Raw genomic sequence first — 13,603 nt, 5'->3', positions numbered from 1 at the left:
CATTTAACAAGAATACTGAATGCAGATCAAAACCACAAAGAAACATCATCTCCCAGCTGTTAGGATGGCTACTATCAGAAAGTTGAAACATAACAAGTGTTGGTGAGGATATGGAGAAATTTGAATCCCAGTATACTGTTGGTGACGTCATAGCTGTACAGCTGTTAGAGAAAACAGCATGGAGGTTCCTCAAAAAATTAAAAATAGAACTACCATAGGATCCAGCAATTCCACTTCTGGGATACTCAAAAGAACTGAAATCAAAGAGATACATACACCCCATGTACACTGTAGCAGTATTCACTATATGTAAGAGATGTAAGCAATCCAAATGTCCACTGACAGATGAATGGAGAAAATGTGGTATGTACAAACGATGGAATATTATTTAACCTTAAAAAAGAAATCCTAACTGTGGCACCTGGGTGGCTCAGTCAGTTAAGTATCCAACTCTTGATTTCGGCTCAGGTCATATCATGATCATGAGATCAAGCCCCATATTGGGCTCTGAGCTGGGTGTGGAGCTTAAGATTCTCTCCCTCTGCCCCTGTACAACCCTAAAAAAAAAAAAAAAATCCTACCATTTGCTACAACATGAATGAACCTATAGGAAATTATGATAAGGGAAATAAGTCAGTCACCGAAGCACACATACCGCATGATTAGACTATAGATATAATATTATCTAAAATAACACAATCAGAGAACAGAATGGTGTTGCCAGGGGCTGGGTGGAGGGAAAAATTGGGAGTTCTTACTCAAAACATCTAAAGTTCAAGTTGTATAAGATGAATATATTTTATAGATCTGCTATATAACATAGTACCTATAGCTAATATGATCTTCTTAAAATATTTTTTAAAAATAGCTGCAGAAATAACTCCTATCTTGATAGGTAATTTGACCAGATGATCCCCAAGGTTCCTTCCAAATGTTAAAATATAACTATATGATTTTATGATTCTTTAAAAGCTCTAGTTAAAGATTAAGCAAAATTTAAAACAAAAAAATTTCAGTTTCTCTTCTTCATAGTGTTAACATTTCAAGATATTTTCTTGATATCACCAAAATCTCTGCAGTTCTTAAACTACCAACTCTCATTACTAGAGATGCTCCCTGGCACCAAAGTATTTGTTTCTCACTGACTCAGTATCACCAGAGACTTGGTCTAACTTGGCCACTATCTCATATAAGAGTAAATTAAAAAAAAAAAAAAAAAAAAAAAATCTCTTTTGCAGAAAGGAAAAGAAACCATTTCCCTTCCTTATCTTTTATTTTTTATTTTATTTATTTTTTTTACTTTCTTTTTTTAAATAGGTTCCTTGCCCAATGTGGAGCTTGAACTCACAACCCTAAGATGGAGAGTCAGGTGCTCTACCCACTAAGCCAGTCAGGAGCCCCCATTCCCCTTCCTTTTCTTAAAATAATTCCAGAGATCCCTAATGTTTGTAAATCTTTTAACTCTTTGGTATTTTATGTGAATCTCTGTAAAGTCTTAGCAAGCCTCTAGTTAGCATTTCAACCATAGAGGTTTTCCTAAGGAGTAGGAACTCTCTCTGAAATGTAAACATCAAGGAAGATAGTGACTCTCTCTCCTAGTTACCAGGGGAGTTTAGCCCTAGGCACCATTCCCTTCACCATCTATTTGCACAGATAAAAGAAGTCTTATTTCTTTCAATAAAGGCACTAAAGCTACCACAAATGGCTACCTTAATTACCAGGTGAATTGAAGATGAACTATGAAAGAATATATAGAAAAAGGTGCTATCCTCTTATGTGAGGATAAGTTACCATTAATCTTGAGAATATGTATGTAAACCATTGTAACTACCTGAAGGGATGTATAGGGTAGAATTTCTGTTTTGTATTATCTTAGTGGATTGTCTACGAATGCACACTAAAATCTGATTCAATCTCTATTCAATAATAAAACTGTTTCCTTCCTTTTCTGTACTTTGTAAAGATGATTCTCTGAGTTGGTAGGCCATTTTTAATCTTCCCAACACTGAGTTTCTATCACTATTCTGTCACTGTCTCCTTCCCTTTGCCACGTGAATAATCTCTTATCCTCTTCAACACTCATAACATCCTAAAATATACACTGAGTTTCTCAAAAAGGAAATATATCAACATATGGCCTGTTAACTAACAACAGGGAAAAAAAAAATGCATGGTTCAAATGCAAAGTTTTTTACTCACCATTCTTATAGGAAAAGATAGAGGACTTCCGCTGCAAGTTCCGAGAAGGCTTCTCTGGTTCATAGACACCACATGTGATGAACATTTTATGTAATTCTGGATTGATTCCATCAGGCACCATTCGTGGACTTCCTTGGTAAAAATGAAGAACTTGCCTATTACCTGAAATAGCTTTATAAATACTTCTTTTGTTGCACTGACTTTGATTATAAGTCTGCAAAGACAAATGTCAAATTACATTATTTCTATAATAATCATCTAGCCATGACAAGAAGTTTGGATTTATTATAAACAGTAAATTAAACTCTGATCCACTTAAATACTGAGAATATCTATCTTGAATTTGAGGCCGGTTCAATTAACTCTTGAAAATCAGTTCAGGGGCGCCTGGGTGGCTCAGTCGGTTGAGCGTCCAACTTCGGCTCAGGTCATGATTTCACAGTCTGTGAGTTCAAGCCCTGCGTCAGGCTCTGTGCTGACAGCTCAGAGCCTGGAGCCTGCTTTGGATTCTGTGTCTCCCTCTCTCTCTGCCCCTCCCCCACTCATGCTTGTGCTCTCTCTCTCTCTGTCAAAAATAAACATTAAAAAAAATTTTTCAAAAAATCAGTTCAAAACCTAGTATTATAAAAGTCTACCTTTATAACTATATTGCAAAAAGGAAATCTATTATTTAGGATCTTGCCATTTTTGAATAAAGCGAATATTTATATGTAAGTGTAAATTGCTTTTTTAAAAAATACTATTCCCTTATTCCAGCTTGTTACTTCATCTTTCTACACCTCAACTTTCTTTACTGTACACTGTATATCATTTAAATGAGAAAATGTATCTGAAGCACTTCCAGGAGAGCAAGTGCTCATTAAATGAGGGCAATTATGACTAGTTTACAGATAAGAAAACTAACAACTGAACACAGAGGTTAAGTGGTTTGCCTGAGGTAACATAATTATAACCTAATCCATTTATTGATAGTACATAGATTTTATAAGCTGCCAGATATTTCATTTATTGAGATCATTTTATAGATCAAAAGAATGTTACATAACATGTTATAATCACATGAAAAGTATCTGGGGAGAAATTCATTTTTCAGGATGAATTTTAAAGGGTCTATTAAACATTTTAAATCACTTTTTTAAAACTACTATAATTAATGAAAAATCTAATATGAAGCGACATATTGGGCCAAGGAAATAATCCCATTGAGTTACAAAAGTTACTCAAGATTATAGCAAGATACATTCATACTTTGCTATAATCTTGAGTGATGTAATTCAAGTCTCTTATCACTTTAAAAGAAAAAACTAAAAATAAAAAACAAGCCTTAGAAGCACAGGGAAATAGTAAAACAAAATAATACAAAAATAGTGATTTTTTTTTTTTTTTGGTGTCTCTAAGTTGGTACTGAAGTACAAAAAATGTGTTTCTTCAATATGGATAAAAATTAGAGACTGAATCCAGTTAAGAATTCTCCCAATTACGGGGCGCCTGGGTGGCGCAGTCGGTTGAGCGTCCTACTTCAGCCAGGTCACGATCTCGCGGTCCGTGAGTTCGAGCCCCGCGTCAGGCTCTGGGCTGATGGCTCGGAGCCTGGAGCCTGTTTCTGATTCTGTGTCTCCCTCTCTCTCTGCCCCTCCCCCGTTCATGCTCTGTCTCTCTCTGTCCCAAAAATAAATAAACGTTGAAAAAAAAAAAATTTTTTTTTAAAAATAAAAAAAAAAAAGAATTCTCCCAATTACAAGAAAATAAATAGAATCTACTACAAAGTGGGGGGGAAAAATCAACCACAATTTCCTACAGATTGTTTCCACTTTGAATGTTAACATATTGATATTTGTCTTAGGCTTTATTTCTCAAATTTCAAGTATCAAATCTCGTTTCTGAAAGTCTACTTACACGTTCTTCTCGTCCTTCAGCAAGGATAACAACAATTCTGCCTTGACGTTTGCGGCCAGTTCTACCCATTCGTTGTATAAGACGAATTGGGCTCTTCTGGGCATCAAAACATATTATAAGATCAACTTCTCCTATATCCAAACCTTCTTCACCAACACAAGTAGAAACCAATGTATTATAACCACCACTACGAAACTGTTTCACAACCTAAAATAAGAATGATTTAAAAATAACCAGATACAAACATAAGAGACTTGTAGGCCAAAACATACTTTTTCCACTCACCCCAAAATGGTGAAATTGGATTATAAATCAGAATCCAGAATACCATGGAATACGAAGTGGCAAAATGGCAATATAAACCCAAACAGATTGTGGTAAAATGCAAAGAGCAGTCCTAATGCTTTGGTTACATAACGGTTGTGATGGCACATAAATAAGAAATCCCTGATATTATTTAGCATCACTAAAAGAGCCATGGGCAGGTAAATGGCCCAGAGCAATTACTGCTGCTTAATCATATCCTAGACTTAAATTTATTTTTTGGTGTATCTAAAGTAAAAACTTTTATTACTCCTAAAACTCCTATCTTACCTTTTATACTGCCATTCTAATGAAGGGTAGCAGAATACGCCACCCCAAAATATGACTGTGGGAGTCTAGGACATACTGCCCCAAAATATGTTGCTTTGACATATTGACAATATTGAACTGTAGACACTTGAAAAACAGCAAAAGCAGGGAAAGGCTTCCTCTCCCCTTATCTGTCCAAAAACAGATTCTCCAAAAGGAACTCAACTGTCATAAATCCCCTCCCCTGAGATTTTCATCAACCAGAAAAAACTGACTCATCACAAGGAGAGGCAACTAAAAGTTATTCCTGCACTTAGACAAACTTGATTACAAATTATCACACCTCCCATTTTTCTTCTAAGGGCCCATTCATCTTTCCTAAAAATCAATTAATTTCTACTTAGGAGCCTATGTCCCTCCTCTCCTTTCTCTTTTAAGATGGTATTTAAGGGGCAGCTGGGTGGCTCAGTCAGTTGAGCATCTGACTTCCACTCAGGTCATGATCTCCTGGTTCATGGGTTGGAGCCAGCGTCGGGCTCTGTGCTGACAGCTCAGAGCCCGAAGCCTGCTTTGGATTCTGTGTCTCCCTCTCTCTCTGCCACCCCCTCCCCACTTGCACTTGCACCCTCTCTCTTTCAAAAATAAACGAACATTTAAAAAAAAATTTTTTTAAGATGGTATTTAAGTCTGAATTCTAAGCCACCTTAGGGAGTTACTGATTTTTCCCTGAGTATCTCCCATGTATAACATAAGATATATATGTTAATAAACTTATTTTTCTCTTGTTAAGCTGCCTTTTATTACTGGGGGCTCAACTAACAGCCAAAAAGGAATAATTATTTTTCCTCTTCTATACCAAGATTTCTATCACTTTAATAAAACTGCAGTAGCCTAAGAATTAATAAAAAGTCAACGAAACATTTTGAAAAACTTCCTTAAGCCTTAAAAACTTATTCTGAACTGCTCTGAGCATCAGTTTCTCCACATAACACCAAAGTTGCAGTTTTGTATGTGGCAGACAGAGGTAGTAATATAATATTCAACAGATAGATAAAGAATAGAAACAAAAGTAGAATGATAGTATTCCAGAGAAATCAGTCATGCACTTGAGTAAAGCCTCTATAAATGCCTATTAAAATATCAGAATACCCAACACAGGGCTCCATTCCACAATCCTGGGATCATGACCTGAGCCGAAATCAAGACTCAGGACTTCAACCAACTATCCTTAAACTAGCTCTATTGTTGACAACAACAACCTCAAAAGCAGGATTATAAATTTAAACTTATCATGTTAAATCCTCTTGTAAACTTTTCCAGTAGCTTAGTAAGAGAGTTTTCTTTGAATATGAGAAACCTCAGAGTACAGGGATAACCAGTGATCATGATTAAAAGTTAAGATTAATCATTTCTCTCACATTAAGCCAAGGAAAGACTGACCTAATATTATCTGTATATAACTTAAAACACATGTCCTCTTTGCTCCCCCCCCACCAAAAAATGGGTCACAGTCTTAGAAATGTAAAAGAAAAATAATTCTTTAATATAAATAGTTAACAGATGAATAAAGGATAGTTGACATACTTTTTAGGTAACATGTATAAACGAAACTATTATTTATTTGCCTAATACTGACTAATTTGCCAGGACTTTGAAAAATAAATATGAACCAGAGGTTCATAGAATCAATCATAGAAAGGGATACATGATTAATTACACAAATTCTACCAGGATTTGTAATCCACTGATCCTATCATTTTTTCATTGCTTACACTTTACCCTCACTCCACTCTCATATCAGAGTCCTCTGACTAAACTCCACCACTGAATATATCCCACTTTCCAACCAAATCTAAGCCTGTACCCACATAGGTGAATGGAAGAAAATACCAACCATTCTTATTGGTTTCACTTTAAACTCATAATCCCTCACTTGAGAGGGCCTTTAGTGCTATCTGAAAATCATTTCATATTCCCTAATCCATTCAATTTCCCCATTCTTCTAGAAAACTATATCCTCTTTTCTCCTCTTTGATCAAACTTCCATCCAACATTTCCTCCCATTCTCATTCTTGGCTGATGACAGGACAAAAATTGAGCAATCAAAAAAGACCTCCCACAGGATATCACTGTCACATCTACTTACTCACCTGTATCTGTGCCTAAATAGTCCACCTTCCCTCCTGCTGTTTTGGATAAACTGCGTTTTTAACTGAGATCAGCTCCTATAGTTTTGTATACTAGATCCCATCGGTTTCCTCACCTACTCAAAGATCATACTAGCAATACTCTTGTCTCTGCTCTGTTAACAATTTTTCTTTCTCAGTTGATCATTCCTATCAGTATACAAGCATATTGTTATATCTCCTAATTTCAAAGAAACAATACTTCCATCTCTGCTCTCCTTTACAGCAAAAACTCTTGAAAGACTTGTATACTTGCTATCTCTAGGTCTCCTCTTCCTGTTCTGTCTTGAAAATACCTCAATCAGGGGCGCCTGGGTGGCGCAGTCGGTTGAGCGTCCGACTTCAGCCAGGTCACGATCTCGCGGTCCGTGAATTCGAGCCCCGCGTCGGGCTCTGGGCTGATGGCTCAGAGCCTGGAGCCTGTTTCCGATTCTGTGTCTCCCTCTCTCTCTGCCCCTCCCCCGTTCATGCTCTGTCTCTCTCTGTCCCAAAAATAAATAAAAAACGTTGAAAAAAAAAATTAAAAAAAAAAGAAAAAAAAAAGAAAAAAAAAAAAGAAAATACCTCAATCAGTCTTGTCCCCACAATTCCAATGAAACTGTCCTTTTCAAGGTCACCTGCCTTCTGATCTCTTAATCCAAAGGTCAATTCCCATTTTTCATCTCATGACCTACCAGCAGTAGGTCTGCAACTAGCAGCACTTAAACAGTTCCTCCTGCTCATTTAGCCCACAAGTATCACACTCTCCTGGTTTTTCTACTATTACTAGCTACTTACTCTTATTCCCAAGGAAATCATAATCACTGCTTATAGTAATAACAATGAAACGCTTGGCTGGGTCTTTGGACATCTTGTCTATCTCTATTCCATCACTTGGTAATTTCATCCAGTCTCACGTATATGATGATGATGATTCCCAAATATATATTTCCACAAACCTGTGAACTCATGAACTTAAGATTCATATATTCAACTGTTTATTCAACATCTCTATTTGACATTTAAAACAATGCAACTCAAAGTGTAGTTCGTGAACTGTTTATTACTGTTGAGGTTCAGGTGTTTAGAAATTTGACAGAGTAATACTACGTTTGTTGGCTTTAATAATAAAAAATCTGGCCATGAATATTGTTTTCATTAATTTTATTTTTTTAGAAATTCATTTTTATTCAACAGTATCTGTGACATACTAAGAGGAAATAAACTAGTCCTCCATCAACTAGTCCTCCATCAACTTTGATACTCCAAAAAAACACTAATCTCATAGGTATGCCAAAGTTAACTCATCCAGAACCAAGTTACTGATATTTCTCTCCAAAACTTGCTCTTCCTACAGTCTTATCCATCTTCGTTAATAGCAGCTCTTTTCAGTTGCTCAAGCCAAATTCCTGGAATCATCATTGGAGTCACCCTTCACCCTCCTCAATCTCACACCCCACTTTAATTTGTCAATAAATCCCATCAGCTTGACCTTAAAATATATCCAGAATCCAACCAGTTCTCACAACCTTCCATGCTACCACTATAGTCTAAGCTACCATCATCTTTAGCTTGGTATTATAATAAGTCTTCCAATTGGGTTTCCTGTTTCTACCCTTAGTACCCTATACTTTATTCTGAAGATAGCAACCAGTGTGATTCTTTTAAAATATAAACCAGGCTGTAACCCTCACCTATTTCAAACTCTCTAAAAGGGCTTCTTCTTTTCCCATCTCCCTCACAGTAAAAGCCAAAGTTACTGAAATGGATACACTCTACTTACACCACTGCACAGAGCATCTAAATTGACAATAAATAAGCAAACAGTGGCTTTGAATGACACACTGGACCAGATGGACTTAACAAATATATTCAGAATATTCCATCCTGTATCAGAATACCCATTCTTTTCAGGGGCGCCTGGGTGGCGCAGTCGGTTAAGCGTCCGACTTCAGCCAGGTCATGATCTCGCGGTTCGTGAGTTCGAGCCCCGCGTCAGGCTCTGGGCTGATGGCTCGGAGCCTGGAGCCTGTTTCCGACTCTGTGTCTCCCTCTCTCTCTGCCCCTCCCCCGTTCATGCTCTGTCTCTCTCTGTCCCAAAAATAAATTAAAAAATGTTGAAAAAAAAAATTTTAAGAATACCCATTCTTTTCAAGTGCACATAGATATTCTCCAGAATAGATCACATATTAGATCACAAAACAGGCCCCAAGAAATTCACAAAGATTGAGAGCACACCATGTATCTTATCTGACCACAATGCTATGAAACTAAAAGTCAACCACATGAAAAATTTAGAAAGACCACAAATACATAGAGGTTAAAGAACATCCTACCAAAAACATGAATGGGTCAACCAAGAAATCAAAGAAATAAAAACAAAATACAGTAAAACTAATGAAAATTAAACAGCCGAAAATCTTTAGGATGCAGCAAAAGTGGCCATAAGAGGGAAGTATACAGCAATATAGGCCAACTTCAGGAAGCAAGAAAAATCTCAAACAACCTAACCTTACACCTAAAGTGACTAGAAAAAGAAGAAAAAAAAAAAGGAAGCCTAAAGTCAGGAGAAGGAAGGAAACAATAAATATTAGAGCAGAAATAAATGATACGGAAACTAAAAAAAGAAACAAAAACAAAACAATAGAATGGGTCAATGAAACCAGGAGCTGGTTCTTTGGGGAAAAAAAAAAAATCAATAAAGTTGACAAAACTCTAGCCAGATTTATCAAAAAGAAAAGAGGGCCCAAATTTTAAAAAATCGCAAATCATAGAGGAGAAATAAGAACACCATAAAAGTACAATTATAAGAAAACCTGGAAGAAACGGATAAATTCCTAGGAACATATTAACCACCAAATGGAAACAGAAAGAAATAGAAAACTTGAACAGACTGATATCCAGCAAAGAAACTGAATCAGTATTCAAAAATCTCCCAAGACACAAAACTCCACGGCCAGATGGCTTCACAGGCAAATTCTACCAAACATTTAAAGAAGAGTTAATACCGGGGCGCCTGGGTGGCTCAGGTGGTTAAGCTTCCAACTTCGGCTCAGGTCATGATCTCATAGTTCAGGAGTTCAAGCCCCGCATCAGGCTCTCTGCTGACAGCTAAGAGCCAGGAGCCTGCTTCAGATTCTGTGTCTCCCTCTCTTTCTGCCTCTCCCTCCCTCCCTCTCTCTCAAAAATAAATAAAACATTAAAAAAAAAAATTTTTTTTAAAAAGGAGAGCTAAAACCTATTCTTCTCAAAATATTCCCCCAAAAAAAAAAAAAAAAAAAAAAAAAAAAAAACAGAAAAGGAAGGAAAACTTCCTAATTCATTCTATGAGGCCAGCATTATCCTGACACCAAAAGCAGAAAAAGACACCAGTAAAAAAGAGAACTACAGGCCAATATCCCTGATGAACATGAATGCAAAAATTCTCAACAAAATACCAGCAAACCAAATAAAAAAATACATTAAAAGAATCATCAAGTGGGATTTATTCCTGGGCTCCAAGGGTGGTTCAACATTTGCAAATCAATCGATGTAATACACCACAGTAATAAAAGAAAGGATAAGAACCATATGATCTTTTCAATAGATGCAGAGAAGACATTTGAAAAAGTACAACATCCATTCATGATAAAAACCCTCAACAAGGTAAGTTTACAGGGAATATACCACAACATAATAAAGGCCATAGATGCAAAACCCACAGCTAGTATCATCCTCAATGGGGAAAAAGTAAGAGCTTTTCTCTATGTTCAGAAACAAGAGAGGGCTATCTATTCTCACCTGTGTTATTTAACATAGTACTGGAAGTCTAGCTATACCAATCAGACAACACAAAGAAATAAAAGGCATGCAAATCTGCAAGGAAGAAGTCAAACATTCACTATTTGCAAATAACATGATACTGTATGTAGAAAACCCAAAGACTCCACCAAAAACTTTTACAACTGATAAATTCAGTAAAGTTGCAGCATACAAAAACCAATGTACAGGGGCCCCTGGGTGGCTCAGTCGGTTGAGCGTCCAACTTCGGCTCAGGTCATGATCTCGCGGTCCATGGGTGCGAGCCCCGCATCGGGCTCTGTGCTGACAGCTCAGAGCCTGGAGCCTGTTTCAGATTCTGTGTCTCCCTCTTTCTCTGACCCTCCCCTGTTCATGCTCTCTGTCTCAAAAATAAAGAAATGTTAAAAAAAAATTTTTTTTTAAATAAAAAAAAATCAATGTACAGAAATCTGTTGCATTTCTATACACCAATAATGAAGTAGCCCAAAGAGAAATTATGGAATCGATCCCATTTACAATTGCAGCAAAAACCATAAGATACATAGGGATAAACCAAAACAAAGAGGTAAAAGACCTGTACTCTGAAAATTATAAAACACTGATGAAAGAAACTGATGATACAAAGAAATGGAAAAACATTCCATGCTCATGGATTGGAAGAACAAATATTGTTAAACTGTCTATACTACCCAAAGCAATTTACACATTTAATCAATCTCTTTCAAAATACCACCAGCATTTTTCACAAAGCTAGAACAAACAATCCCAATATTTGTATGGAACTCCAAAAGATCCCAAATAGCCAAAGCAACCTTAAAAAAGAAACGTAAAGCTGGAGGCATCACAATTCTGGACTTCAAGTTATATTACAAAGCTACAGTGATCAAAATAATATGGTAGTGGCACAAAAATAGACACATAGATCAACAGAACAGAATAGAAAATCTGAAAATGGATCCACAACTGTATGGTCAATTAATCTTCCACAAAGCAAGAAAGAATATCCAATGGGAAAAGACAGTCTCTTCAAATTAATGGTGTTGGGAAAACTTGACAGCAACGTACAGAAGAATGAAACTGGACCACTTTTTTTACACCATACAAAAAAATAAATTCAAAATGGATTGAAGACCTAAATGTGAGACTTGAAACCATCAAAATTCTAGAGTAGAATAAAGGTAGTAACCTCTTGACATCAGCTGTAGCAACTTATCCTGAGGGAAGGGAAACAAAAGCAAAGATAAACTACTGGGACTACATCAAAATAAAAAACTTGTGCACAATGAGGGAAACAATCAATAAAACTAAAAGGCAACCTATGGAATGGAAGAAGACATTTGCAAATGACATAGCCGACAAAAGGTTAGTATCCAAAATATCTAAAGAATTTCTAAAACTCAACACCTGGGGTGCCTAGGTGGCTCAGTCGGTTAAGCATCCAACTTCAGCTCAGGTCATGATCTCACAGTTCGTGGGTTCGAGCCCCACATGGGACTCTGTGCTGACAGCTCAGAGCCTGGAGCCTGCTTTGGATTCTGTGTCTCCCTCTCTCTCTGCCCCTCACCTTCTCACACTCTGTCTCTCTCTCTCTGTTTCTCTCTCAAAAATTAATAAACATTAAAAAATATTTAAAAAAAAAACTCGACACCCAAAAAAGAAAGAATCCAATTTAAAAATGGACATAAATTGACATTCTTCCAAAGAAGACATCCAGATGGCTAACAGATACATGAAAAGATGCTCAACATCACTATCAAGGAAATACAAATCAAAACTATAATGAGAGATCACCTCACACTAGTCAGAATGGCTGAACTGAACAACACAAGAGACAGCAGGTGTTGACAAGGATGTGGAGACAGGGGAACCCTCTTATGCTGGTGGTGAGAATGCAAACAGGTGCAGCCACTCTGGAAAACTGTATGGAGGTTCCTCAAAAAGTTAAAAATAGAACTACCATATGATGGAGCAATTGCACCGCTAGGTATTTACCCAAAGAAGACAAATATACTAATTCCAAGGGATACGTGATCCCTATGTTTATTGCAGCATTATTTAAAGTAGTCAAATTATGGAAACAGCCCAAGTATCTATCGACTAATGAATGGATAAAGAAGATATAGTATTTGTGTGTGTGTATATATATGTATATGTGTATATATATATATGTGTGTGTGTGTATATATATATATATATATATATATATAATGGAATATTACTCAGCCATAAAAGAGAATGAAATCTTGCCATTTGCAGTGACATGGATGGAGCTAGACAGTATTATGCTAAGTGAAATAAGTCAGTCAAAGAAAGACAAATCACATATGATTTCACTCATATGGAATTTAAGAAACAAAACAAATGAGCAAATGAAAAGAAAAAAGAGAGAGGGAGACAAACCTGGAAACAGAACAAACTGACGGTTATCAGAGGGGAGGTAGGTAGGAAAATGGCTAAAATAAGTGATGGGGATTAAGGAGTACACTTATGTGATGAGCTCCATTTGTTGTATGGAAGTGTGACTCACTGTATCATACATCTGAAACTAATATTATACTGTATGTTAATTAACTGAAATTTAAATACAAACTTAAAACAAAATTGGGGTGCCTGGGTGGCTCAGTTGGTTAAGCATCCGACTTCAGCTCAGGTCATGATCTCACAGTTCACGAGTTTGGGCACCACATCAGGCTCTGTGCTGACAGCTTGGAACCTGGAGCCTGGTTCGGGTTCTATGTCTCCCTCTCTCTGTGCCCCACCCTCTCTCACTCTTTGTCTCTCTCTCTCTCAAAAATAAATAAAAACATTAAAAAAAAATTTTTTAACTTAAAAAAAATGGAAATGACCTAAAAAGTCCTAAAGGATCTGGTCTCCTACTTCCTCCCTCATTTCATCTCCTGTTTTTAAAGAAATGAAAAAATTTACTTACAACTATTTGCACAAAAGCTTATTTTAGAGTAAAACTGCAGGAAAGCAATTATTGCAGGAAT

General features: G+C 36.6%; 1 protein-coding gene across 4 annotated transcripts in view; it reads right to left on the bottom strand.

Moving 5' to 3' along the window:
- The window catches only part of FANCM (FA complementation group M), a 70,271-nt gene that overhangs the window by 31,550 nt on the left and 25,118 nt on the right, over positions 1 to 13,603 (bottom strand). For all 4 annotated transcript variants that reach the window (XM_040477048.1, XM_040477049.1, XM_040477050.1 and 1 more), the window contains exons 10-11: positions 4,096 to 4,302; positions 2,200 to 2,413 (exon numbers count right to left, since the gene is read on the bottom strand). In XM_040477048.1, the coding sequence (XP_040332982.1) occupies positions 2,200 to 2,413; positions 4,096 to 4,302 (421 nt within the window). The remainder of the gene's footprint in view (positions 1 to 2,199; positions 2,414 to 4,095; positions 4,303 to 13,603) is intronic.

This window comes from Herpailurus yagouaroundi, unplaced genomic scaffold (assembly GCF_014898765.1).
Source record: "Herpailurus yagouaroundi ecotype Mexico unplaced genomic scaffold, PumYag 141, whole genome shotgun sequence".
NCBI lineage: Eukaryota > Metazoa > Chordata > Mammalia > Carnivora > Felidae > Herpailurus > Herpailurus yagouaroundi.
Note: the sequence above shows the minus strand (reverse complement) of the source record. Positions and strands in the feature narration are given on the sequence as shown.